Genomic DNA, 23,066 nt, shown 5'->3' with positions numbered 1-23,066 from the left:
CATGTGCTGAATCAATCTCAGTGTTACCTGACAAGCTACAGCCCTTTAAAGACTGTGTCACCTCTATGAAAGTAGCTAATTTCTCATTGTCCCCACTTCAGAGAGATTTGGAATAGCTTTTGGATGGTAGATTTCAGTCTGTTCCACACCAGGACATTCACCGTCTTTCTCAACCTGGAGTTTAAAACAGAAAGAGAGACATGATGTTCTCCCATCTGGTTAAATTAAAATAGCATTGGTGTGAGATCAAGCTTACACTGTAAACACAAGCTGGAATTTGATCAGAACTTACTGCTCCTACGAGTTTCTGCTGTGGTAAGGGAAGGTAGCAGTGCCTGCAAAAATAGGAGCCCTGCTTGCTCCCCACAGAGAACCTCTGCTGCTAGATTTTAAAGATGTGGAGTTTGTCAAGGACTTGGCATCTTTTAGTTAAAAAACGCTGCGCTCAGGATTGCATCCAGTTTAAAAATGTAGGGCAAATTACCACTGTAGATCAGTCTGCCTGTAGTAGCTCCTAATAAAATGGATCTGTCCACTTGGAAGCTAGCCAGCAGGCAACCCAAGTTTGGTCACATTAAGTGAGATACGTTTTTAACAGAAGGTGGAAATTAAACACTTACTCAAGTCTTGCAGTCTCGAGTTGGCAGGATTTTCTTACTGTGTCCATAGTATTATGGCTTTCTCTTACTCTAGGTGTAGTGACACCAAGGGTGAGAAAGAAAAAAAGGCTTGTGAAAAAAGGTATGGTTAGAAGGATTCTGGCAAATTACAGTGGACATAGGGGCAGTACGACAACCAGCCAGCAGAGGCCTTTATAAACTGAAGAGTGTGGGAATAGGAAATACAAACCAGTTTTAGAGACGGGATTTTGCTCAGGAGGCTACAAAGGAGCATGGTCAGCTGCCAGCAAAAAGCGAGGAGGCAGGAGCAGTCACATCTGATGGCGGTGGCCTGGAAATGTGGGCAGCGCTGACGGGGAATTGGAGTGCTAGGTATAGGCAGCAGTCTCCGCCTTGCCTGTGGCTCTTGAGGAGGATTGCTGGTACTGGCTTTGCAGAGCTGGGCTTTCCCCTAAGCTAGGCTGCCCTGGGGAGCTGAGCAAGGTACTGCAGTTATGATCTGCACGCTGTCATTTGAAGAGGGTGGGAGGGGTAATTACACATTTAATTCTGGCAGCTGTAGTGCAGCAGCACTGGGTAACCCAGCAGTGTTATGGGACCCCACCAAAGACCAGAGTGTTAAAATCCTTGTGCATGGAGGGTGGCATGGGAATCATGCTGGTGAGCCTGAGGGCTGAAAATCAGACTCTTCCCCAACATTTTTCATTGCTTGAGTAAGCACCTCAGGGTAGAGGAGATTGAGAAAAACAAAAGGTTGAGAGAGGATTTTCCGAGAGTCGGGTGGGGATTTTTGGCAGGTGTCTCATATTAAGCTCCATGCTCAAACAGTGCAATTTTTCTGAGCTATCCAAGCTCTTGTTGCAGCAGGTGTAATTCCTGCCCTACTCAGTAAAAAGCTAAGTAGACATCACAGCCACGAATGCTCCCTTGTGTACTGATGGTGGAGTTCATCAGTCACAGGATATCTTGAAAATTATCCTTACACAGTTGTCTTTCTGTTTTCATATTTCATTGTGGGTGTGTGTATTGTGTTTAGTGACTGGAAGCTGAAGATGTGAGGTTTTTTTCAACAAGATTTCTCAGATTGCATTTGTAACGCAGTGACCAACATGAAGTCGGAGGAGCAGTTCTCTGTGCTTGTGTGCAAAGTGGAAAGGAAGGGGAAGATGAGGTCCTCCCTGTACTCTGGACTTGTAGTGTAGGGCAGAATCTCACGTTCAGAGCTCTCAACCGGCTTCCTCCTCTTAGCAAATGTGGAAGCGGTTACACCGCCTCTTGTCATGACAGTAGAGCAGTGAGCTTCTGAGGGCAATGGGCCACCCGTTGGCATGTGCCAAGAATGCAGGTACTTGTTGTCAGGGTCAGTGCAGTGGAGCAGGTGGTGGCTGCAACATGCAACCAGCCCTGTTTAGGTGCAGCATGCCCATCTTCCAGCAAAAAAAAAAAAAATAAGAAAAAAAATCCTTTGTTCTTTTTCTCAGCAAATTTCTTTGATTCCCTTGTTTCTGGTCCTGAAAACCAAGGTTGTCTTCTGGGGGGGAAGGGAGATAAAGTGTAGGGGTAAACATGGAAAGATAAACTTGTGAACAGTTTGTTCTAGATTTTTGTTTAGCTGTTGACATAGCCAGCGTGTGATGCATGGGGAACACATGAGGACAGAACATCTCTAAAGAAGGTCTGGACACACTCTGCTTTCACGGGGGCCAGAGCTCTCGCACTATCTTGCAGTCTTGTCCGGCATTCACCACCTTTGAAGGTGGAGAAGTCTGTTGGTGGTCTTTTTGTGCTTTCTTCAGAGTGCTTGTGTTACTGAAGAACTAGCCTGCAGTGGTTTTGGTGCTTGAGGTTTCCAGTGGTTTCAGGATACAAGGGTTGCTTGAAGGGCCTTCTAGTCTGTGCACATCTGTAGGCTCGGTGAGACCTCTCATTTTTTTTAAATGTTGTGTAATAATGAGGATCATATAAGTGTTTAACTAAGCAAACATGTGACTGTATTTCCGAGCTGGTCCATTGCATTAAAAGGACTTCCATGTCTGCAGCTCTTGTCTTGTGCAACCTCTTCACTCATAACAGACTTCTACAGGGAATTACTAGGGCTTACCTAGTGTACCAGTATAGATTTTTAAAGTTAGTCATTAAATAGCCACTTTTGTTTTCTCCATGTAGAGCTTTCTTGTGTAAGCGTAAGAGAGATAAAACTCTGGCTGGATGGTGTTGGGGATATGTGTTAGAGCCTTCAGAAAAAGTTTTATGGCAGATAGGGCTCAAACTGAATTAAATCAAAAAAGTGCCAGCCCTTATTTGGGACTCAGTCATAAAAAGTGCAAATTCCATGAAGTTAATATTGCAAAATAAGTGATATCACATTATACACTGAGCTCTACTGAACGGCTAAAGCAGAGATGGGGCGTCTTTGGCAGCGTGCAGCCTGTTCTACGGAAAGCAGCTGTATTCTTTCCTCCACGCCCTGGGAATAGGTTGCAGCATATGTTTCCCAGTGCAACCGGCCAGCTCTGGCCATCCACGTATAGGGAATGAAAAGCTCTTGGGTTTTCAGCCCTTTTGGGTGGGAATTTTTAACATGATGCTGTTATGTTAGAGATTGCTTAATTGGAAAAGCTTGGTTTGAGATGTTTTGCATCCTTTCTGAACTGCTCAGCCATTACAGGATAGATGCCAATTCACACAGACTCATGTGAAGTTTGGGCTGCAGCTGTAAGCTGTGGAGAAAACTTTCCTGAGGTTGAACACGTCACCAGTAGCTTTCTGAAGACGTTTCTCTGTGTGACTTGCTATCATGTTCAGTATAGCTTGTGGAGGTTTTTAAATGTACTAGTTAATATTTTATCCCTAAAGCATTATATGTAAGTACTAAAGAACTAAAATGCTAATGTAAAAAATGCTAAAATACGTATGTGCAACACAAGTTCTGTAATTATAACACAGATGCATGTCTATTAAATCTCTGTTTCACTGTTCCTTAAAGCAGTTCAACTGTAATCTCTCTTGGACAGGAAAAAACAATCAGTTCAGGTTACTCACCCCAGTAAAGAACCATATTTTGACAGCAGTATCAGGAAACTCAGGATTTTGCGATAAAAACTTTTCAACGGCAGTGTTTGACAAACTATTGCTGAAAGTTATTTCTTATGTTGGCTAGATAATACATATGTGTAACTACATGGAAGAGGGACTGCTTATGAACCCTTTGTGGTAGTTGACATCTATGGGACTTATAATGCTTTTGTTAGAGTACTTCTGAAATTTTCATATTTACAGATTCAACGTGTTACGATTCTTAGTTACAAGAACTGAAACAAAAATGAAGGTATATGATTATAAACGTGCAATATATTGTTATGCACATACAATATCTGTGGAAAACTTTTCAGCTGTTAGGATGTGGAGTCTGTAAAGGAAGTGAGAAGCAAACCCAAAGGGAGCTGACATGTCTCAGTATCACTCTGAACTCAATAATCTGAAACTCATTAATCTGTATTCGATAGGGACTCATTGTCGTTATAACAAATTTCCACCATAAAATATACAGAGAAATCTTGAAAGCAGGAAGTCACCTGGCAACCTACTTGCAGATGGGAAGGATCATACGTGGATGTTGACTCACCATTGAAATTCATGAGCAGCTTGTCATGGGAGCCCCTTCTGACATGAACCATGTTTTTAGCTGTTGCTGAATGACAGGTAGTTTGTGTTACGGACGTAAAACTACCCAGAAGTTGGGTCTGAACAGGCGACACCACACCAGGAAAAAGTTCTCAGATTATACTCATGTACTGCTACCACTGTATAGGAATATATTTAAAACAGTGAATAAAATGGCAGAAGATCAATACATAAGAGTTATTCACTGTCCTGCTGAACATCTTTTTTAAGTATATGACCGCTTCTAATACCAATGGCAAATATTGATGTACTGAGTTACAACACTTGATGAAGACACGATGCGACACTAACCACTTACTCCATTGTTCTTTATTTGTAGGTCAAGATGTTGCTAAGTATAAAAAGTATCTTATGGATGTACTCTACGTTAGTTATAACCTATATGCTACCTAAAGGTAAGTCTGCTTATACACAAAACCATTTATTAAAATTCATTTAATCCAATGAGTAGGGTATTTCCCAGGATTCAGGAAACAACCCAGACTCAGGAGATTCAGTTTCTGGTCTAGTCTCTGCCACTCTTTTTGCTTCACCATGTAACTAACTTTGTTTCCACGTTCTCAGTGCCTTACTGATTTGTATAGAAAACTGCTGGTGGGTGGACATGTTTTTGACAAGGTTTTTACATGCCTGTCTGACGTCTCCTGAGGTTTGTAAGTGCCATTACTATCATTCAAGTAATAACAAAGAAAGTGCCATAGGATTACATTGTGTAAAGCAAATAGATTATTTTCTCTAAATACTCAAGAATGCATTTTAATCCTTTAACCTGTGCTTCTGAAATGTTGGACCTGTTGGCCAGGTATGTCTCGCACCTTCATTTTCCATGATCCACTCAGGAGCTCCTGGCAGTAGATGAGGTGAGGGCTGATGGGGGGTGGGGGGCTGGTGGTGCTAATTTTAATGGAGGGCAGATACCTTCCATGGGAGCTTCAGCCTGGTACCATGGAGGGAGGAGCGAGCAGTGCCGGCGGCGCAGGAGCAGGTTCCTGGTGCAGATCTAGCAGTGACGAATGAAATAGGGGAGTTTGGGGCTACAGGAATACTGGTTTGTCATACCTCCCAGTCGGATCCCAGTGCATGTGTTCATGTACATTGTACCATGGCAGCCTTTTGGGTCTATAGGTCGCAGCTCACGCCCTCTCTGTATTCAGGGTGAAAGGTGCCATGTGCAAGTGGGATGCAGGGAAAACTAGTAGCCTCCATTTCTGATTTGCTCTGTGATCAGTCAAGGAGCAGCTGGGGACGTGCCTCTGGAGTGGGCAGTCTGGCTGCCAGCCCCTTGTTGTGGGGGGCTGCCATGAGCTAACCTGGCGGCAGGTCCCGTGGCTGCTGAGGTCTGGAGCAAGCTGCAGGTGTTAGGGCAGCTGCAGGACTTCAGTTTGGGTGGAAAGGAGGAGCCTTTAATACTTCTCTTGGTGATTACATGCTAACACTAAAGTATGTATTCATGTGTGGTTGCCATGGTTATTTGAAAGTTTGAGTCAAGCCTTTAGTAAGAAAAAGGTCCCTATAGCTGTTGCAGACTCACAAAATTGGGTTAATAGCTTTCCCAAGCCTCAAAGCAAGATTTTTTCCTTTTTTTTTTTTTTTTTTCATCTTTTCTTTCCAGGAACTCCTCAAACTGTTTTTAGCCTTTGGGAAAATCAAATGTACTAATTTTTTTTTTTCCAAGCTTGAACACTGTTGCTAGCAAATTCTTTAGGTAGTTTTGTAAGATAAAGGAAAAGACCATCGTGCTTAGTGCAGCCAACTAAAAAAAAAAAAAAAAGTGGATTTTTATCCTCCAGCAGGTTGGGAACACCATTCTTTACTATTTCTTACCATCATTTCCTCCTTAAAGCTGTTTTTTTCCATTCTTCATTAAACAGACAACAGGCCAGGATGATTAGGCTTGTCCTCAGGGACAATAGACTCAAATCTTCAGGCAGGGGGCAAGTCACTAAAACTGAGCTTACATTTTCTTATTTGTGGAGGGCAAAGACTGATTTGGTTATAAAATGCAAAGCTTCTCCCCACTCCCCCACCCCCTAAGTTTTTTACTTAGTAAAATGTCTCTAAGTGTAGACTGCTGTATGGATCTTGGATTCACAGCTGACATTTAATAATTTGTTCATATGAAGGAGAGGCAAAATAAGTGTCAGAACAGGTCACAGATTTGTAATGTAAATCTACATGGTGAAGTTGGAAGTTTTTATTTGATAAGCTACTTATATTAAAGGGGGCTTATAAGAAAAATGGAGAGAGACTTTTTATCAGAGCAGGACAAGGGGCAACAGTTTTAAACTGAAAGAGAGTAGGTTTAGATTTGACATAAGGACAAAATTTTTTACTGTAAGGGTGGTGAGATAGTAGAACAGGTTGCCCAGAGAAGTTGTGGATGCCCCTCCCTGGAATTGTTCAGAGTCAGGTTGGATGAGGGTTTCAGCAACCTGATATGGTGGAAGATGTCCCTGCCCATGGCAGGGGAGTTGGACTAAATAATCTTTGAAGGTCACTTCCAAACCAAAACATTATGTGATTGTAAGTTTTCTTTAAAGCAGATATGTCTGTTTTAAGATAGAGGAAAAGGAAGAGCTGCTAGCAACAGTGAGCTTCAAAATGGAGTAAATGGTAGTATATCACTCACACAAGGAGAGGTCTAAAGATAAGATTTTACCTGAAAATCTACCTTGGGATGGAGAACATGTATAGAGATTGAATAAGTAAGGCAAAGGAATCTGACAAGAAGTTTAAACCTAACATTTCTGTTATGACCTATCGAAAGTCTCTTCATATTTACTTAGGACTTAGTTCCATGGTCAGTCTAATCGCACATACATTTTAGCACTAGATGGGATAGTCCTGCCCCTTTTCCATCCCCTGGTGCTAGTTTTTGTACTTTTCTTTGTGCTGACACTAGTATTTATGTGGATATATCACCAGCTGAATGAGATAAATGACTTGTTTGAAAGAGCATATGACATTTCTTGCAGATTATTTTTCCACTGGATCAGACCTTTGATCTGACTCTCTGCCTTGTGAAAATGCCAGTGCTGGCAGAATTCAGGGTTGGGAGTGCATCACTGGAAGTGGGGAGGAGTGGGATGGATCCTTAGAGTGGTAGAAAATGGGATGGCACCTTTACATGTCCCCTGACTTACTCCACATTTTATCACCTCTTAAATATCTCCAGAGTAGAATTTTTAGTACTTAAGCAAGTTCCATATGAACATCCAAGAAAGAACTTCTCAGGAGTATAGGCCAGGTTCTGACTGGTCCTTCTTTGCCTGAATCTTTTGGAAGGAATTCAGAAAGACCCTTATGTTCCTAGAACACACTGTGAATTTTGTGGGTTTTATTTTTGAAGTTAGGGACAATACTTTTGCCATAGAATGTCTTAAACATGTTCAAAGTATGGCCATGGTGAAGAAGACAAAGTTGAAAAACATTTTCATGAATTGATCTAATAGGGTCTGTGGGATCGACTAATATCCTTCTGTTTTGTAGAAATGTCAGTCAGTGTATGTAACAACATTTTTGAGGATGAATTTTTACAAGTACAGATTTTGCTTAAAAAACTACTCTAAAATAAAATAGATCTCTGCACTCTGAACTATCTTCAGTTTCAATTTTTTTTCTTTTAAATACTGAATTTGAATATAAAATTGAAGCCTTGAAATCTTTTATGAAACACAAATTCTCATGCTTCTATTTGCACAATGGATTGGATCACTCCATAGGATTTGATTAAATTTAATTACCTAGTTACTGCAATATAATGCATTGCCATATTTCCTTTAAAAAGCTTTCAGGCAAAATTGTTCTGAAAGTTAAAAATTTTTCTTTTGAGAGTCACATGGGAAATTTATCAAAATCAGCAGTTATTTTTAAAGTGTAAATCCTGGAATCTGTGAATCTTAATATTAAGTCATAATAAAACTGAAGCTTAATTTAGAATGCAGCAAGTTGTAAGCATGCAAAGTTTTAAGCATTCACCGCTAATCATTATTCCCATCTTTGTTTTCTCTTCCACTCTCATCTTTGTGAATGGTCACATTCATAAATACCTAGCATGTTAGTACGGCGTGCTCGTTAGATTTTATGTAGCAACAAAAGTATTTTCCCTCTGAGGGCAAATTGAGAATGGTCTAGCGTGGCTTCTTTAAGGCTTTAAATTCTCAGAAGATGTGTGTCAGGAAGGCAGCAGGAAATACGGTGTAAGCTTCTGGGGTCACGGGAGTGCCCCTCTGAGAGACCTTTGCTGTTTGCTCTGGTACGTGTGAAGGATTAATGACAGAAGTTCACGAGCAAGGTTTACGCCTACTGTTAGTGTGGCATTTACTCACTTTGAGCTAGCTGGTGTTAGGATATTGTACTTTACAAGCTGGGCCTTGTGATTATGATCAATGTTGGAGTTTATCTTACCTGTTTTAAGTGACTATTTGTCTTGCCATGAGTGAGTAGAAAGCCCTGTAATCCATAAAACAGTAGGAATCCCCTAGATTGCAGTGTGTGATGTGTCCTTTCAAAGGTATATAAATAATATACCCATTTAAACATCAGTTTATCTGTTCATGTTTGTGTTCTATATGGGCTATAAAATACATGTGTGCGTGCCTATGATGTCTGCATATGTTATATTGAGTTCTGCAGCTGAGATTTATGTTTCCCTGGCTTCCTGTGAGTTTCTTGCAGAATATGAAAGTAGCTGGTTCTTCATCGCTCTATGCCTTCTTCTCTTATTCTAGTTGTTCAGACGATAAATCACCTGGTAAAGTACTCAGTGAGGGTTTTTTGTTGGGTCTCAGTCTGTTACCTCTGCTGTCAGAGTTTCGTACAAATTTGTGTAAGCAGTGCATTAATTTTAATTTATCAGTATCTTCGTTGAAAGATTTATGGTTAATGAAAAGACTTCTCTTAGGCTCAGTGTTAGTAGTCAGGTTAACAGAACACATGATTTCACTGATCCTTTCTGTTGTTGCAGGTAGGCAGGACAGTATACCATATGTCTAGGCAGGTTGTTGATGAATTAAAAAATGAGATTCAATTTATTTGTCTCATAAATTTGGCTTAAAATAAATAGAATCTTTTATTCCTTAAGCATGTGGTTTTTGTCTGCATTCTCAGTAGCAACATTTTGTTCAGTTAAGCTTCCTTACATAGCAAAATTACTCCTCTAAGCAGTGTCACTTCCTCTAAGGCATTCTTTTCTTCAGACTTCCTGTCATTACAGACCCACTGGTCTGGTCGTTATGGTTAATACAAAAGGGCAGAATTCTGTCTTTTTTTTTTTTTTTCTCTTTAGATTTCCATTTTAAGTTTTTTTTTTTTTTTTTTTCTCTTTAGATTTCCATTTTAAGAATTTTGTAACGTTTACAACATAAAAAATGTGCAGATTCTAGGGAATCTGTTCTCAAGCAAGAAATTTTGTTGATTGCCTCCCACTTCAAAAAAAACCACGTCAAGCTATGTGTCATTGGTAGGACAAACTGCCTTTGCAGCTGAAATGGTGGACTGGGAGGACCTCAGGCAGTTTTGCTGGGGGGAGGAAGCATGAAAAGGCAAGCTGGAATTCTTATTTTGTTAAAGAGTGTGCCACATGCCATCATCCTCATGATAAACTGATACAAATGCATAGACATAGCTTTAGTTTTGGAGAAAATAAGACAATAAATTGTGGCAAAATCCTACCCAGTAAGTTAGACCTGACAGGACTGTCATCTGTCAGGACATCGCATGGGAGAAGTTTTCATTCTGCATTCTGTTCCTGCTACTTATTCTGATGGTGGAGATATTTAGTATTTAAACAGGGGAAGACAACAAAAATACCCAACTGCTAAGGCACACTGCCTACTGATCTGCCTGTAATCTGGCTGCATCATGCTGCTCTTGGCCCAACTCTGTAGTCCCATCATCTTGTACAAATCTCCCACTGACTTTGCTGGGAGTTCTGCCAAGCCATGTCTTTGTGGCCAGGTGATTTGGGTTTAGCTGTGCATTTTGTTCCTTTATTGTCTGTGTATTTTCCCTAATAAATTAATTATGCATGAGTGATACATATTAGTTAGCAACAGAAAAAAATGCTTATATTAATCGCCAGTGATCTTAGTCATTTCAAAACCATCCACTTGTTTAAGAGTACATGATGTTACAAGTGTTCTTGGTCCTACATGGCGAGGTGGAGATACAGTATAAAACAATGCTGGCAAACACCTTCTTTTTGCAGCTTGTGTTCCAATTTACAAACAGTTACAAAATGTTTTCTTCATATTTGCCCGCTGTGTCCCTTCTAAGGAATGGTCTGTCACATACCATTGATAGTGGCTGAGAAGGAGACGTAATATGGACTACAAGCATAGGGAAAATGCTAAAGGAACAAAAGAGCTGTATGGAGAAATAGAAGATATTGATGCTTTCTGCATTGACCAGTAAATGTTATTTGACTATCTAGGACTGCTGCAAGAAATCCAGCTTTCTGGAACTGTTCAGGAACTTCACTTAATCTTATGTTTCAGTGCCAAATATTATTTTTTTTCAGTAAGGAAAACTCCTTTCTCCCTCCCCTTTGCCCCTCTTCTCCCTTCCCTTCGCCCCTCTTCTTCCCCCTTCACCCCAAACCAAAGACTGCTTTTATATAGTGTTTTATAATGCTTTCTACAGTTAGATGGGCATGTTTGTAGCTACATGGTCTCCTATTCTCAGATTCTGCCCAATTTAGGATAGATCTAGTTTCCATATCATGATGATATGTGGTGTTTTCCAAGGGTTTCAGTCTGCTGATGTGAAGACACAAATTTTAAAGAGAGAAAATTTCTTCAGGGTTCAGTGCCGATATTCCAGATCAGTCATAACCAGAAACAATGTTCTCAAAAGTTTATTAAAATTCTGTCAGTCAGGGTAATTATAACTAGGTCATTTTTCATTTAGTAAATTCCTGTAATGTATACAGATGACAAGAGATTATAATAAATACTAAATATTTTGAGACTGATTTTAATCTTCCACCTGTGCAATTTGGCAAAAATTCCATCACAACTGATAGGACTGAGCATTCATTCTGTTTCTTTATGTCTACCCCACTGTAACTCAGTGAAGTTTCAAGAAATTAAAGGTGATATAAAAGGCAGTGATGTTTCCATACTGTACATCTTCAGGATAAAATCAGTTCCTTCTAGTTTTTAGCAATCAATTGACTCTAGGTAGAGTTGAGGTTTTATTTCCTTATGGAAATAAAATTAAAGAGAAAAAGTTGTGTTGGTTTTTTGTGGTTTTTGTTTTGTTTTGTTTTTTTTTTTTTTTTTCCTAAAGAAATGTGTATGCAATCAAAGCTTTTGATCTAGTCTTTAGTCTTCAGAAAGCTCTACAGGCTTGTCTTCAAGCCTTGTGAATTCTCCAGTCTTCAGTTTTATATTGGACCTGTGTTTTGTCTTTCTCTCTTTTACAAATAGATTCTTGGTAAGTCTGGGCACAGAATGTATGAAGTGATTAGTTTGTTTGACCATTAAATGTGAGTTGTACCATCACTGGTCTCTGTTTACAAGTTAATGAAAGAATGAAAATCTCACCGCATGCCTGAATCACAGAGTGAGCATCTTGCTGGTAAATGTGCTCAGACAGTGTGGTTCCATGTGAAATTTTCAGCTGAGTTTTGGGTGCAACACAGCTGTTTTAGCACAGCACTACCCTATTGTTACACTCTGATCTAATCAGTTTTGATACAGTTATCGTGAGTGTATCTGCACTGTGTTCCCAAGAATTTCTAGTTAGGCAAGGATAGAAAGGATCTGAGAACTTTGGTTCAAATTTCTGGGTCCTCCTTGGTCAATTCATTTTTTTCATTTTGTTTTTCTAGTTAGTACTTTATTATTAAAATGCTTGGCCATCAAGCTAATGATTCTTGTACTGAACCTTTTTAGATAATACTGTTAGTACTGTATCCTGTATAAAGTCATCTGTCTCTGCTAATCAACTTAAGGAGAAAGTTTTCCTTTTTTTTTTTTCCTTTTTTAGTTTTTTTCCTTTTTAAAAATTCTTTTCCCCCCCCCCAAATTCTTTTACTCTTTATGGAGAGATGATATTTTTTATGGTAGATAAATAGCTAGATAATTTTCATTTGCTGATGTCTCCTATTTTATGTATCATGTTGGTGGATAATATTTGAAGCTATTGTATTTCTAAACTTTATGAATCCTATCTCACTTCAAATTAATGATCGCCATGTTCCACCTTTCAAAAAAATGTTAGAGTGCAGGACAGTGGAAGATGTAAGACAGATACTGTTGTGCATCAGCTTTTAATCTTCATTAAGCCATATGTATGGTGAAATAACATCCCATAAAAAAATAAATCTAACAGAAATCCTCTCTTCAGACAGTTGCTGTGTGCAGGTTGGATGAACAGTAGTCAACTTTCCCCTCAGGATATTGTCAGATGGAAGCATTTCACTGTAAAGTGTTTGCAGCTGGAGATGTCATAAAAAATGATAAAGATCCTATCATGTCAAGTCTGAGCCAAGTAGGGGCTTTCTGTGTGCTTTACTTCCTTCTTTGCTTTAACATCCTGAAATACTTTATTTCTGCAATGTGTTAAAGTCCCTGAGGCTAGAAAGAAATAATTTTAAAAGAATGACTATTTGGGAGAATCTCACTGGAAAGGCTTTTGTTTCAGCATGTATGCAATAAAAAGAGTTAACCCTTGAAAGAATAACAGTAAGGGATGTCATGTATGTGAAGTCATGGACTGTGTTTTACTTTAGGACAGGAGCAAATGAAGAAGGTGCTGTGAGGTAAGGCAAGGTATAAACATCAGGAGCTCCCCTGTATGCATGCTTTTGGCCAGCAACAGATGTGAGGTAACTCTCACACTCAGAGTGGTCTTCCTCCTATGAAGTAAAAAAACAGCTCTTACAGTATTTTGAAATTTTAAATGACAGATGAGGTTTCTGAAGATGGTCAGTAACTTGGTGACTGTAACAAATGGAGAAAATAAATCAGAGAACAGTGAAATAAATTTGCCCAAACAGAAAAGAACTCCATCAGCAGCCTAGGATATTGGTGCAAACTCTTTTTTAACTTATACTAATCAGTTCTGTTTCAAATCAGCTAAGGTTCATGGATTTCAGCTCTTGCACGTCTGTGAATCATTAAATAACAATGAAATGTATCTGTTTTGGATTTCACTGTTCCACTAATATGATTTGTCCTTTCTCTCCCCCTCTCTCCCCTTTTTCTAGTTAAAGCAGAAAAAAAAACCCTGGTAAAGGGATCTCTCTCTGGAACTTCAGTGCTGCCATGCTTCTTTTCAACCACACCCACTATAGCCTCCAGCTATGCAGCTGAGTATCTTCGAATCAAATGGTCAAAGGTTGAACTGGATAAAAGTGGAAAAGATGCAAAAGAAACCACTGTCCTGGTGGCCCAAAATGGCAACATCAAAATAGGTCAAAGCTACAAAGACAGAGTGTCTGTTCCGACCCATTCAGAGGAGACTGGTGACGCTTCGCTGACTTTCTCCAAGCTGCGTGCAAGTGATGCAGGGGTGTATCGCTGTGACGTTATGTACGGAGTGGAAGACACACAAGGCATTGTCTCGTTGGCTGTTGAAGGTAAATATTTATCTGTTTCATTTGTAGTCAACAGTGATTCCAGTTAAAACAGTAAAAGTCAGTAATTAATGGATAACCAGAGAGCATTTAAAGGAGCGTCTTTAGCAATTTACCCTTCCTTAACTGCTCTTCCCATTCTCTTTCTGTCTTTTATTTATTCTTATGAATCTCTTCCAATCCATAGCTCTCTCATTTCCCACTTGCACCTTTGGGGAGGCTACTCTTGATTCCTGGAACAAATGCTGTTTGTTTATTCCCAAAGTAGTTTGATAGTAGTTTGGGTTTATATCCTTTGCAAGAGAAGCTCCTCCTTTTACTTTTTTTTTTTTTTTTTTTTTTTTTAAATAGGAAATACCTCTACAGTTTTCTCAAACCAGCCATTTTGAAACATGATACATATTGTACTAATACATCTGCATGAAAATGTCAGTGTCCTTACAAGACAAATTTTACAGGCAGAAGCAGTTTCTTTTTAATTGTTTGTGTAGGATGAAAAAAAGCAGTTGCCTTGCTACTGGAGCTGTGGTTGGCCTACCTTGCTACTTGATGTACAGAATCATGATGCCAACAAAACTGGGAGCCACTCTTTCTGTGACAGGAATGTCAAGCACAAAGGAAGAATTTCCTTTGTCCCAGTAATAAAGGTTGGGTAGGTAGAAGGAAACCCATCTGGCAGAAGCTGCAGGAAAACAAGTAGGGAGGTGGCTGCTAATGTTCTTCCATGTAGACCATCCAGGGCTAAGAGTTTGCTTGCCATCACTATAAGGAAATAGCCTCCAAAACTTGGAGGGAGAGAAGTGTACACATAAAGAGATAGAAGAAACAGGACTTTCAAAAGCATGTAAGCAGCAAAAGGAGCATAGGTGTTTTCCTCCTAAAAGCCTGCTCATACAGCTGGATAAGTACGGCGTAGAGACTGCTCCAGAGCCTGGTGCTGTATAGCCCTGTCAGTCTGGCACTGAGCCTGAGCTAACAATCTGTGCTGAAAGGCAGGACATATTAGCTCAGGCTCTGTGCCATGTAAATGCAAATTCTGGACCCAAATTACTCTGCGTGCTTAGAACAACACTGTGCTGTGTGGATGTACCAACTCACATGAGCCTTAGTTTGGACTCTGCTTTGCACTCCTTTGCGCTTAGGTGTTTTTTGAAAGTTCAGTATTTACTCAAATGACTGAATCCCAAAGCAAACATGAATATCTGCTGCTGGACATTATGACTTTGGCTAAGATTTTTTTGGTGAACTTAATACTGCATTGTTCCTCCTGTACACTTAACCTAACTGGAACAGTCTTTTGGCATTGATTCAATTAAAGGTTTTGAAGGTGTGGTTTTAATTTGGAAATACAATAAATCAGTGTAACCATTAATGTCTGAATAACTTCATAAACTGTTTAGTCCTAATGGCAAAACCAAAAGAAATCCTGGTTTGAACATTACTTTTCAGTAACTAGTGTACCTGACATTCTTTATTCCTTATCAATTGCTCCCTTGACTACATATCTATATCCAGGAGCAGCAGATGTTTACTACAATATCTGATTATTTATGGCAATACTTTAGCTTCTCTAGTTAGTGCTCCTTCAAAACACTGCAATGAGATGAACTGATTAGATTGTTTTTTATTTGAAAGAAAATTTCACACACTCCGTTGTCTTTCTGCAACTGTTCTTTTCCATGATTGCTTTAATGTCAACACTTCAGGAAAGGAAAAAGACAGATCTTGACCCAAATGGAAAATAACATTGTTAGATTTTCATTTGTGCACTCCATTCTCCACATTAAGTAAACAAATGCCATTTATCAGACTCATAAGGATTTCCTGTGAATGTTGCCGCTTCAATCTGACCTCATCTCAGTAAGGCTTTATGCTTTTTTTATTAAAAAACCCCCCAAAACCCAAAACAAAACATGACTCCCAAATGTAATTTATATCCATTATGTTTTCTTTTTGAATCTGCTCCGCAAAGTGATAACAATTGGGGAGCCATGATCTTCTGTACACTTTCTCTGTGCATTCTTCGCTGCCTGTCGTTAGCGTGGTGTGGGGAGATATTTCCACGTGAATTTGGGTAACTTCAGAGCTGGCGTCTAGCATGGTTCAGCACTGTGCTCTGGTCAGCTCTCCCGGGTGGAGCTGGGGCTGGTGCTTGCAGGGCCACCCAAGAAGTCCTGGTAAAATTACCGCCAGTTTTGCTACCCTGCACATTTTATGCTCATCACAAGTGAAACACAACATGCATTTGTGAAGCAGTCTTTCTCTGAGGACTGAGCAGGCATGCATTGCTTTAGCTTTTCAGTGGATTAAAAGTATGTGGAAAAAGTGGTAACTCTGGCTCAGGTAGTACTTGCTCGATCATATAGCTTAACCCTAAAGTGAAGCAGAATCATTTTATTAAAGATAGAAAGCTTCTGCAAAATTCCTGTTGTGGGAAGAAATGTTTCAAAAAGTAACATTCATCTGTTTCTTTAAGTGCCAACACTGTTACGTGTGTTAAGTCTAATTTAATACATTTTTCAGAAACAGCCAAATGAAATAGGCCAAAGCTTATCTGCATCATTCTGCTGAACTAGATGAAATTGCTTGTTTGTTATTATGATAACTTTATGCGGTTTGTATGCTTGTTTGTTTGAGCCTTTTTAAACCAGTGCAGGACTTGAGTTCTAGATATTTACAGGATTTCCATTTGTTTTACGGACATACCCCCATTTGAAACTTTCCAACAAAAAGCACGTTCCAACATCAATTCAGCCAGGTAGATAAGCTTAGACAGCTGTGCTGTTTGTTTTTCAAATGAACCTTTGCAAGTAAGATAATATAACTGGGAGTACTAACTTGAATAAGAAAAAAAAAATTGCAATTGCTATTTCTATCCTTTCATTTAGGTATGGTAGAAATATCAAACTGCTACTGAATCTATTCTGTATCAAATGAATTATTTTACCAGTGATGGAATGTATTGTGAATGAAAAACATGACTTGTAAGAAAGAATAATTGTCTCTGTATCATATAAATTTTCCCAGGATAAGCTGTACAAGTCGAACAGTTGGTAATAGTCATCAAAACTGAAAAGTAAAACTTCTAATGCTAAATTTTTTCTTAGTTGAGTCTCAAGACCAAGACTGTCTACAAAAGATGTGTGTAATTGTTCATCTGTTTTTTTTCTGTGTGATTATCACAACAGACAAGTTTGATAATTTGTTTGTAATTATCCAGTTAATTTGCTATATTTAGATGCCAAATGAACTTCTGAAGTTGAGGAGAGTCAGATTTACATGTTGTTAACAGCAGTATAAATACTAGCATTACCAAAGAGATGGGATGTAAATACATGTGAATATATGTGAATAATAACCAACTTAAACACAACCATGTTGCCTTTGTCTCTACATTGCATATTCTACTACATCTCTTTTTGACAGGTAAAATCTTTCTAAAGAATGGCAGGATCTTGAAAACTGCCATAATTCTGTGCTTTTTCTTTGCTTTGGTTATAGGTACAACCTATGCCAACCACTTGGCTATCAATAGCTGCTTATATTCTGTTCACTAGGAGCTCAGAGACATCACCAAGACATTGTGGCTTAACATGGTATCTTGTATCAGCTAAGCAGTACTTACCTGTATGTGCATTATTACCTTGTGATAGAGGTGAAATAATTCAATTTGGACTCTCAGTTTAAACTGCTCAGCTTAAAGCTAAGTCTGAACTGCCTTGTTTTTACTAGGAGTTTAAGACTGGCTGTGTTCACATTGCTAACTGGGGTAATTCAGTCCTGGAGGTTTGATCTGGGAAAGTCATAGCCATATAGAACTAGAGGGACATGCTGGGTCACTTAATCTAGTTCTTTTGGTATTGCAAATAACCCTGTTATGTGCTGTGCTACATGCCTTTATTAATCCCGAAATCAAGCTAGAGCACCCATTCACAGGGGTTATAAGGTGCTTGTCATATTTCATCTCTAAGATCACTGGGGTTAGATTGAACTGTACGCTATATGTTGCTATTTTCATTTTACAGCTGGTGAAAGTGTAAGAGAGCAGAGTGAAACAATTTTAGTCCACACAGGAAGTTTCAGGGCAGCCAGATACCTGCCCTGCTCATTGATGGCAACTGCATAACTGTCCTTGAAGTCAGGGGACAGCAGCAGTGCCAACAGGTTGTGCAGAGGGGCAGTTTCATCACACTAGATACCTCCTTTCCTGTTACTAATTGTGGGAAATGCTTTCCTTACATGCTGGTTGCTGCTATAATTAGCTCGACATTTCAGACAAGGATATTTTATGTTCAAAACTGATCTAACAGTATTACAGTGTTATATATATGCTTATATGCTTCAACTTCTCACAAGAAAAGAAATATGCAGAACAAATAATTCATGGTTATTTTTCCTTCCACATGTTGTCTTTGACTTCTCTTCGCATGCCTCTGAAATTTTCCCCTTTTCTCAGGAGCAGCTCTTCCTTTGTCAGCTCTTGTAATTTCATCTTTCTACAGTGTTTTGAGCTTTTCTTCTAACCCTTCATGATGTTATGAAACCCACAAGTCAAACTGTCTCACATTAGGAGTCCTTGGCCTCACAGTTTTTGAATGCTTAATGTTATTTTGTTTTCATTCTTAGTCATTTCCTTGCCACTGTTGTCTGAAAATGTCAGGTCTCAGGAGATGGTTTTACCTTCTCAGTAGCTAACACTGAGCTGCTGCTTCCTTCCCACTTTAAGCTGGTTTTGGGCAACAGGGGGATTTTCACTGCGTCCTAGTAGAGACATTTGGGAACAAGTGGAGGTTGATGACCAGCAGGTAATGCCTTCTGAAGATCATCCCCAAGTGTTTTCTTGCTTGCTAATAGTTTACCAAATGCAATTTTACAACCTTGGCTTGGATGCCAAGTCTGAAATCAGGAAACCTGAAGTCAGGGTGGGATTTATTTCACCTTCGACAATTTAAGGTCGCATGCCTCGTCTAAGCTAATCATGTAGGCTTGTGCCACCCTCAGCTCCTTTCTGATGAAAGTCTTTGGTGAGATGAGCTCTCTGGAAGTCCTTACTCCTGGTCACCAATTAGAGAGCTTCAGATGTGACTAGTTTAGTCTAGACTTCTAACCTTTAGGCAAAGCAAGTAAGTTGAATCCTAGAATGGATTTTATAAAACTATTGTTGTACCTCTCTCTGTCCACGTTTATTCCCTCTCTCCAGTTATAACAAAGCCCACTTGCATAAAATAGTTTTGAAATACCTTGTAAAAAGCTGACCTAGAAATGCAATGCAACAGTACTCTTTGTTCTGGAACATAATTGAATATTTAATGAAATTCTTGTTTGGTGCTATGATATTGGGAAATTAAAAGTAACATGTATGACCAAGTATAATCAAAACCAAAAATCTGAACCACTCATTTGAGCTGATTTTTTTGTTATCCTCCTTGGACATGATTGGATTTAAAAGAATAAAAGTAGCAAATGGGATCCTTCCAGTTTGTTGCTTCTTTTTCATATCTTGTTGGTGAATATTCTTTTCTAATACTGAGAGCACTTTATCCTTTTCTTACTGATGTTTTGGGAGACCACTCTTTTCATGAGCCTCATTTTGGAAGTTTCTGTTTAATTCTGCTGCAAGTATGGGAGACTTTTTTAGTGTGTTTGGTTTTTTCCTAGGTTGTTTGTTTGTTTGTTTGTTTGTTTAAAAAAACAGTAAAGAAAATCCTAAACTTAAAATACTGACCCTGTTAATGGAAAGAAGCAGCAATTAGGGAGGCAGAGTAAATGGTAATTCACATTTTCATTTTTATGCAAACTCTTCTTTCTTGCAGGCATTATAATGATAATAAATGGGAGTTGTTTCCAATGTGGGAACCTGCCACTCAATTGTGCTGTTAGCCCTGAGAGACTGTGTGTTGACAACCTAATTGATTTATTCTCTCTACAGCCAGAACTCTCCTTCATTATCTCTTAAGTATGGCATTTGAAGAGATGCTTTTATTTAATCTTTTAGACTTATCTGTCTTGAAACCTTACCGCCTCTTGATGTTGAACTTTGGTGCTTCCTTGCTAACTAAATTAACACGGGCTGCTGCATTTTTAAGCTTGTGTTTTACTCTCCTGCACCATGGATCCCAAGGAATCTCCGACTTCTGTAGCTGGGAAGGAAAGAGCACAATGGGTAGCGTCCATCAAAGGACGGGAGAGGGAAAATTATTTCTGGGTGAGAAAGACCCAGGGTCTATGTGCAGTGCACTTCAGGAACAGGGAAGCAAGTGTTCTGATCAAGCTGCTGAGTCCTTCACACAAGGGCTGGGAACGTGGCAGCGGATGGGCAGGCTGTGGGGGTTTCTGCATCAGGCTGGATGGGGGTCCTTTGGTGGGACAGCTCGCAGGCCAGGCAGGGCACAGTACGCCTTCACATGCTGGATGGTAGAGCAGAGGCCAGTACCAGTGGCTAAACCGTTTTCAGATATTGGTCATCCCCCAGTACAAGGACAGTTTGGAAAGGCTGTCTATTATTCTTTTAAAAAATAATTTTAATTTAAGTAGCAGTGCCTTGGCCTCGGTGAACATTTTTCTGACCTGCGCAGAGATAACAGCATTGGGCAGGTGATCCTATTGTGTATTCAGAGTTTAATACAGATGTAGTAAAGTCCTTCCCTTGAGAAAAATGCAGGTAAAGCTCAGCATTACTTGCTTTCTTTATCTGGACTGATTTGGTTAGAGGAGCTCATGTACACCTGCATGCAACTGCATGGCTCTGTGAGGATGGATGTGCAGTTTTTGCATGGAGGAGCAACGTGCAAGTTAGTGCAGGAATCCTTTGTCCCTGGAGAGCAGGAGGCAGTGGGGCTGACGGAGCAGGGGGGTTGATATGCACTTTCTCTCCCCAGGAGGAGAAGTTCCTTGAGGCGTCTGGTAAGGGAGCTCCTGCTGATGCAAAGCGAGCCTGTTCTTCTCAGGTTGCCAAAGCCTAAGACAGGGGTCAGAAGATGGGTGCAAAACCTCAAATGAGGAACACAAATGAATTATTCATGCAGGAAGCTGAAAATGCTGCCCTATTCCTTCCTTTCATACAGTGCCCAGTCCTGTAACCTCTATTTTGGCATGTATTTGTAATGTAAATTTTCTTCTGCATTAAAGGCAAGGAGGATCACCAAACTGTGATAGCTTTGGTAGTGGGTTGGGGGTTATTTTCAGGGGTCTGCACCACAGTGGCTAAGGTTTGAACATAAAAATTAACAGAATAACAACTACTACCATCATAATCCTTTCTCAAAGATATTCTTCGCTGTGTGAGACAACTTCTGAAATTCAGGCTTTATATGACTCCCAAGAATGCATGTTGCAGCAGTGTGAGCTCACTAGTGAAAGTGAACTGTAATTTATTAGCCATACCAGGAGCCCTTCCTCTGCAGTTCCATGAGGTTTTGCTGCACGATATCCTGGCAAGTAATAAAGCAAAGTTCAACAAAAGGTGTAGAACTACAGTACCAGGCACTTATCCATGGAATCCCTAATTTGTTAAAAGTGAAATACTTTACATTTTTGTTTTCTGGTCTAAGACAGAGATAAATGATTAAAAGACATTCTCTCTTGCTCAGACAGAAGTGAATTTTGGATGCTACAAATTACTTTCCTGTGAGTGCTCTTTCTTGCAGAGGCTGCTACTCCTTCCTGTAATTAGACTGACTTTGTTTGCCAGATGTTCAGTGACAACATTATACTGCTGTAGTCTGTTTTCCAGTTGCTTTATTTGTTCCTAGGACAACTCCTTTCTTGCCTTTTCTTTCAGAGAGGAAATAGACAAAGGGAAAAAAATCCTTTACAAATGTTTTAAAGTGCAAAAGCTCGGACAATGGATTTTGCCCCTCTCTCTCTGTCTAACTGAAACAATGAAAGTCCTGCACTTTAATCTTCTTAGCCCCAGGGGGTCTTCTAATTATTGCAGCTGTTGCACAGGCTTATACATACTGACATCCTCCTTCCCATTCATCTTGGAGGCTCTTTTATGTCCATTAGCTCCTCACTGGAAATGGAAGAGCCTTCAACTCTAAGAATAGGTGAAGTTTACCTTTTGGATCAGGGTGAGGAGAACAAAGCATTCTCCAAGTTCCTTTCCAGGATTTACAAATGACCAAAGGCTCTTCTCAGCACTGCAAAAGCTACTTTAAATTGGCACTGATATTAACTCTTTAGTCCTGCCTTATTCGGGTGTCACAGGGATCCCAAACATACACCAGCTAGGAAGGGCAGTGGTTGCTTCCAACATGGAATGAATGAGAAGTGAGATAGCTGGTTGTGGAGAATGCATTCACATATATTTAAGCGGTAGGAAGCTTTAAAAAAATACAAGTTCAGAGAAATATCTTGCCATCTCCTGCTAAGTTAATGAACCTTTTTGTGGTTGTACTGAGAAGCAGTGCTCTTGTGCCCAGCTGAAGTAATACAGCATCAGTTCAGCAATCTTGAGAAAAAAACAAAACAAAACAAAAAAGAGGTAATTAATCTAAATGCATATCAAATACATTTTAATTACAATTATAGCAACAAATTGAGTAAACAAATTGCTTCACATACTTAGGCATTTCTGGTTTGACCCTGAGTTAGGGAGTCAGTGTCAAATATTGTGTACTGCAGAAACACCAATGCCACCAAAAATAAATATTTAAAATGTTTGTATATATTTAACGATAACGTGCAGTAAAGCCAGATGCCCAGCTTGTGAATATTATTATGGGTTTATGCTTATGATGCAGGGTAAATGTTTTATCTGCTTCTGTTGTGAGCTCTGTAAAACGTGCCCATTTCTTATTTCTAGATCCAGAACACCAAGCAGGTCACTTGAACTCATGTTTTTATTTACTACTATACCACTGAATATAGTAATGCTCATTTATACCAACAGGTAACTTGCCACAGTGTCAACCAATGTTACAAAATTCTGAATATATTAAAATATGTATTTTAATGCATACCACAACTTTAAAAAAATTTCCAAATCATATTTTTGTTATTATAACCTTTTAAATTCCAAACATGATTAGTTGCTCTTGCCTAACTCTTTATGTTGTGAGGTAGTGTTCTGTGTTGGACATGTGGTAAAGGACTTTGTTGTTTAGGGTACACAAAGCCAAAATATGCGCACGCATGTGTGTGTGTATGTGTGTACATTATAAATAAAGTTTTGCACA

The 23,066-nt window shown here is 39.4% G+C and overlaps 1 protein-coding gene across 3 annotated transcripts in view; it reads left to right on the top strand.

Annotated features, from left to right (window-relative positions):
* Positions 1–23,066, top strand: part of VCAN (versican) — a 116,261-nt gene that overhangs the window by 4,339 nt on the left and 88,856 nt on the right. For all 3 annotated transcript variants that reach the window (XM_074856023.1, XM_074856022.1, XM_074856021.1), the window contains exons 2-3: positions 4,624–4,699; positions 13,519–13,890. In XM_074856023.1, coding sequence (XP_074712124.1) covers positions 4,630–4,699; positions 13,519–13,890 — 442 coding nt within the window. In that variant the 5' untranslated portion in view covers positions 4,624–4,629. The remainder of the gene's footprint in view (positions 1–4,623; positions 4,700–13,518; positions 13,891–23,066) is intronic.

Source organism: Strix uralensis, chromosome Z (genome assembly GCF_047716275.1).
Source record: "Strix uralensis isolate ZFMK-TIS-50842 chromosome Z, bStrUra1, whole genome shotgun sequence".
Taxonomy (NCBI): domain Eukaryota; kingdom Metazoa; phylum Chordata; class Aves; order Strigiformes; family Strigidae; genus Strix; species Strix uralensis.
This window is presented reverse-complemented; position numbering and strand designations above follow the sequence as displayed.